The 5,205-nt window shown below is 45.5% G+C and overlaps 1 protein-coding gene across 1 annotated transcript; it reads right to left on the bottom strand.

Moving 5' to 3' along the window:
* Position 1: 1 nt before the first annotated feature.
* Hsbp1 (heat shock factor binding protein 1) lies at positions 2-3,039 on the bottom strand. The gene is made up of 4 exons (XM_004646560.2): positions 2,872-3,039; positions 2,395-2,461; positions 1,784-1,904; positions 2-86 (listed from the first exon to the last, which is right to left on the bottom strand). Exons 1-3 carry the CDS (start codon positions 2,914-2,916, stop codon positions 1,786-1,788), a joined length of 231 nt encoding a protein of 76 aa, XP_004646617.1. The 5' UTR covers positions 2,917-3,039; the 3' UTR covers positions 2-86; positions 1,784-1,785.
* Positions 3,040-5,205: the final 2,166 nt, after the last annotated feature.

Raw genomic sequence — 5,205 nt, 5'->3', positions numbered from 1 at the left:
ACATAGTGGTAGGTTGCAGAAAGCCATTTGGTCTTCTCGTGGCTTGGAAAATGGTGTTCCAGATTTCAGTGCAATTTATCCGCAACCTATTAAAGAATGAAAAATTATCAATGTGTTCATCACATAAGGACAAATTAAAATGATACACAGAATTAACTAAAAATCCTTTCAGAACCATCTACTAAATTACACTGATTTTCTTTGCATATTTTAGCAAAAGACAGACTTAATTGGAAATGTAACATGAAACTTTTTTTTTTTTTTGGTGAAGCCAGGGATTGAACTCAAGCCCTTGAGCTTGCCACGCAAGCACTTATTAAACTGAGCTATCTCCCCAGCCCCAATTCGAAATTTTTTAAAATCCATTTTCTATACCCACTTCCTTTGTTACTAGGCTTGTCTCTTGAATTCTCAATAGATGGGATTTCTGACTGCCACATAACAGAGAGAGCCCAGAGAAGCACCCTGTAGAGCATTTGGCCAATGATCTCGAGATAAGAATAAAGATAACATTAAACATACAGAGGCAGAGCTCTGATTTTTCTCATGGAGTGCTTCAACCCAATCTATCACTAAGTTTTAAGCAAATTTACTCATCTTTAACCTCTCAAACTTCATGTATTCTCTTGGGCCTCTGAGCCATAGTCATTTTTTTTTTTTTTTACAGTTTCTGAAAATCTGGCCTAGAGAATATGCAGAAAATAAAAAAGGAATTAGGCTTCTTTCACTGTATATTGTTAGGTATGCTAGTCATATAAAATTCTTGTTAAATTTTATTTTTTGTCATTTTTGAGACAGGGTCTCACTATGCAGCTCAGGCTGGCCTTGAGCTCACTTTGTAGCCCAGGCTGGTTCTGAACTTGCAATGATCCTCCTGCTTCAGCCTCCCAAGTGCTGGGATTACAGGTGTGCACCAATACACCCGGTCCTTAAGCTTTAAATTAAGATGGCACAAATGGGATGTGAGAAAAAGGAGTTTAAAAGTTTTGTTTTGGGTATAATGAGGCCATCTCACTCCCTCCAAATATAAGCAAAGATGTCAAATGAAGAAACCCACTACATGCAGCGATTACTTCCGATCTGATTTGCTGTATGGAGGGTTTTTTTTTTTTTTGGTAACTTCTGGGTGCCTTAAGGGCAGGTCTGGGGCAGCTTTTAGAGCTGGGAATTGCACCGAAGTATTATACACCTGACTGAATTTGCCCAAGCGCCACTATAAACAACTGAGCTAACCGGCAAAGCCCCTGATTTGTTGTATGGATAGTTTAAATTATTAGTTTTTCCTCCCGATATAGGAAATTACTCAGTGGAAACTCATTTTTTAAGTGTTTTTTGATACAGGGTCTTACTATGTAGTTCATACTGGCATTCAAGTCTCTATGTAGCCCAAGCTGGCCTCAAACTCACAGAGATCTCTCTGCTTCAGTCTTTCTAGTTCTACCACCATGCCCGGCTCTCGGTGGGAATTTAATCAGGTCTACAGTGGGGGCTTTACGTGGCCACAGTCAAATTCATGTAGAAAGTCGCTACAGTGTACAAAGTCCATGAGGGAGGAGTGGGGTGCAACAACAGAGATTATTTACCCAGGTTCATGGCTGGGAACTGATCTAGAGAAAGGAGGTCTACATCTAAATTGTGGGCTAGGGAGATAGTTCAGTGGCATAAGCACATGCCTGGCAAACATAAGGTCCTGAGTTCAATCACCAGTACTGAAAACAAAAATTATACTTACACTTTCATTCTACACTTTTTAAACAGTGAACACAACTGTGTCCTTCCTTACCTTCAACTTTTCTGTGTGGCAGGTATCTTGTTTTCACCTTCCAGTTCCTCGACCCCAGCCTGCGTCATGAGGTCTGCAATGTTTTTCTCCAGATCGTCAATGCGACTACTCATGTCATCGAGTGGTGAAGTTAAGGAACACTAGCGGCGTCTCCCACTGATTACCCTTTTCCTCCAGGGCACTGCAGACTACAGCCTTACACACTATGTCTAAGGAAAATGGTTTCCCGATTTCCTTTGGATATTGTTACAGTGTAGTCTCACGGTGAAGTCCAGGCCCTGACTCTTATGATCGATGGACCCTGCTAATTTCTCTGGTGCTTTTTTTTTAACACCTCAGTTTCTCCAATTGTTTAAATAAAGATGGCAACACTGTGACTTACTTGTAAGATTACAGTTAGGATCACAAGAGACACAGTCACTCAGCTCCCTGTTTGTGCAGTTCTGAGGCCTCCCCACCCTCTTTCTCTGGAACACAGTGCATCCAAGCTCAGTAGGGAAACTCCTGCGCGCCCGTCTGGGGCTGGCCTGCAAACCCTCTGCTTAGCGCGCCACTCACTACCGGGCCCACCAGCTCCAAGGGCCCCAAGAGGCTGAGAGCAAAAAGGATATTTCTTCCAATGATCTGGTCAGACATCGTCTGAAATTTATCCTGCATCTGCTGCAAGAGGGTCTGCACCTAAGGGGGGCGGGGACACAAAAAACAAGCAAACAAGAGCAAACCCACGTTACTCTGAAATTATCCCAGTTACCCCTCTGGGACGGGGCTGGCGCCCTCGCCGGGCGTGGGGACGCAGGAGTCTGGCTTCGCCCCCGGAAGGCCTCTGGGCGGCTGGGCGGCCTTCAGCCAGCGGCGCCGTCTTCGGGCTGCAGCTTGCCGGTCCGCCTAGCCGCACAGAGCGGCGGTGAGGCCCCTCCCGGCGCGGGCCTGGGGCGAGGGGACGCGCGGGTGCCGAGAAGAGGGCTGCGGCTGGGGCCCCGAGGCGGGCAGGCTGGGGGACGGCGCTCGGCGGGGCCACGCCCGGCAGCGGGTCCGGCCAACCCCTCCACGAGCGGGGCCTCCGCGCCTGGGGCCCGCGGCCCGCTTACCACCGAGGTGAGGTCCTGCATGGTCTTGGGGTCGGTCTCGGCCATCTCCCCGGTTCCCAGCTTGGCGGCGAAGTCTCTGACAGTCACCCACACTTCCGTTCGTTCGCTCCAAGGCCCCCGGCCCCTGCTCCTCCTGACGGCTCGGAACACTCGCGGGACCGCAGGGCATTGTGGGGGTCGTAGTTTATGTCACACACAGGAAGGGCCGCCATAGTGCGCACTTCCGTTCCGAGACGAGGCCCCGCCCCATTCACGTAGCCCCTCCCCCTGCCCTGTTCTGTCCCGGCGCCAGTTCCTGGCGGAAAACGGGAGAAAAAAACCGGATGTGTGCTCAAGGAGTCGGAGTGACTTTTACCTCTTTCCGGGACCTAGTAGAATAGGAGTGGTTTTTTTTGGCTGGTGGGTGTGCGCTTGTTGGATGCTTGCCTTGCAATGAAATACAATATTCCAGTGGGTTGCGGTGTTTAAGGAGGTGGGAGTGCTAAAATGTTGGCTGTCCTTGCAGCCCTTCTTTTTCTCTAATTTTTGGTCTGCAAACTTAAGCTGTTAACCCTCCAGAAGAGAAGCTTATTATTATTACCCTATAATACAGGCAGGTGAGCTTAACCTCACTATCTGTCTGAATATCAAACATCTTAGACATAAACTTGGAACAGGTATTTTCCATCAAGTATTGATATGTTAAACTTTAAATCCCTATAGAATGTGAAGAAAAAAAATTTTAAAAATAGGAATAAACAATCACATATTTTTGCACAGAAATTTAGAAATCTAACCACATACAACATTGTAGTAGGACAGTCTTACGACATTCTTTTTCTTGTCTCAAGTTTTCATTTATTACCCCCTTTTTTTTTTTAAAAAAAGAAACATTTACTTGATAGATAGTATAGCAGTAATTGATCTGACATGAGAAGCAGTATGCATTTAGAAGGCCAGAATGACAGGCATTCCAAGCATGACCCTACCATTACACATTGCTATCTTCAGTACAGTTGCTTAGTTCACAGGTATCAGCATGTATAGTTAGTCAGGGTGAGAATCCTACCAATTAACTGCTAGTTTTCAAAGCCTGCTGAAGATTCCCAGGATCACTGCCTTAACCATCTTGTGCATATAAATGTGTGGTTTTGCCCCTGTTGTGGCCCTGGCCATTCAAGGTCAGTGAGGACTCCGGACATAGGAGAACCTGTACTGTAACATCCTGTAACTCAGTGGTGTCCCAAATTTTCTGATGAAGGAGATTATGGGGGCCACAGAAAAGTGATCGAGGATGGAGAGTATGCCTAAGGAGAGTCACATGGAGAGAAAACATTCTCTCAGGCTTCCACAGAGAGCAAATTGGTCAAACAATGGCCGTGACTTATCCACATGGCTGACACTGACAAAGGATCTACACACTGTGTTCTTTGGTTTCAGGGTAAATCCTGAGGGCATTTGACTGACCTTGTCAGATACAGAAGTTACGTGGTTTGTTATATACGTCTTACTTTATCTTGGTCTTAACCATCCAGCAGAAAAGTATAAAAATGAGGTATAAAAACTAAAGCCATACTACTATGCTAAGCTATCAAAGCCTCAAGTCGCCAACTTCTGATGTTGCCAGTCGTACAGATAACCCACTACTATGTATGGACTACTGGACTATATTGGATTATTTTGCTGAACACATGCACCTACACTATTTAAATAGCAATGGAATACCATCTCTGACAAAACTAAACAAAAAAGGGGATATAAATTAAGGACCATTTTGTATCCATTTGTACAAAATAGGATAGATACACAGCTACTTTCTCTTAATTCAATGAGAAGAAAGATTTGTACTAATAGTGTTTGGACAGGATATCATGTCTGCATCTTGCACTATGAATAACTACTATGAAGACAACAACATGCAATGTATTAATTATTGAAACTGTCTTACTAACCTGTTTTGAAATTGTCTCATTGCTATTTGTTTCTCAATAAAATTAATAATAATAAAAAAGGAGGTGGGAGTGCTAACCTGGGACCTGAAGCTCCAGCCACACAAGTGGTCTTGGGAGAGGGTTTTGTGACGGGGCAAGGGGGTCCTCACTGTGGGTCTGGCATGATCCACAATTTAGCCACCTTGGAGGACTGTGTTTAGGGGTCAGTTTCAGGGGAGCTTTGCCGAAGGGAAGCTGCGATCCACCAGTGTCTTTAACAGCCGGAGCAGGGCTGGCCGTGGAGGCCTGAGCCTCACCTGCTCTCCACAGCTATCTCCCAGTGCACCCTCAGACCCTGCACAGAGAGGGATCTTTCTATGCCACAGAACAATTGTTTTTAAAAAAGTTATTGGTGGTTTCTAAC

This window comes from Octodon degus, unplaced genomic scaffold (assembly GCF_000260255.1).
Source record: "Octodon degus isolate 3935 unplaced genomic scaffold, OctDeg1.0 scaffold00271, whole genome shotgun sequence".
Lineage (NCBI taxonomy): Eukaryota > Metazoa > Chordata > Mammalia > Rodentia > Octodontidae > Octodon > Octodon degus.
Note: the sequence above shows the minus strand (reverse complement) of the source record. Positions and strands in the feature narration are given on the sequence as shown.

Excerpts from the sequence above, each read along its gene's own strand:
- Hsbp1 (XM_004646560.2), bottom strand. The coding sequence starts at position 2,916 with ATGGCCGAGACCGACCCCAAGACCATGCAGGACCTCACCTCGGTG. Across the intron at positions 2,462-2,871 it reads TGCAGGACCTCACCTCGGTG|GTGCAGACCCTCTTGCAGCA; the intron begins GTAAGCGGGCCG and ends CGCCCCCCTTAG. Across the intron at positions 1,905-2,394 it reads TGACCAGATCATTGGAAGAA|TCGATGACATGAGTAGTCGC; the intron begins ATATCCTTTTTG and ends TAACTTCACCAC.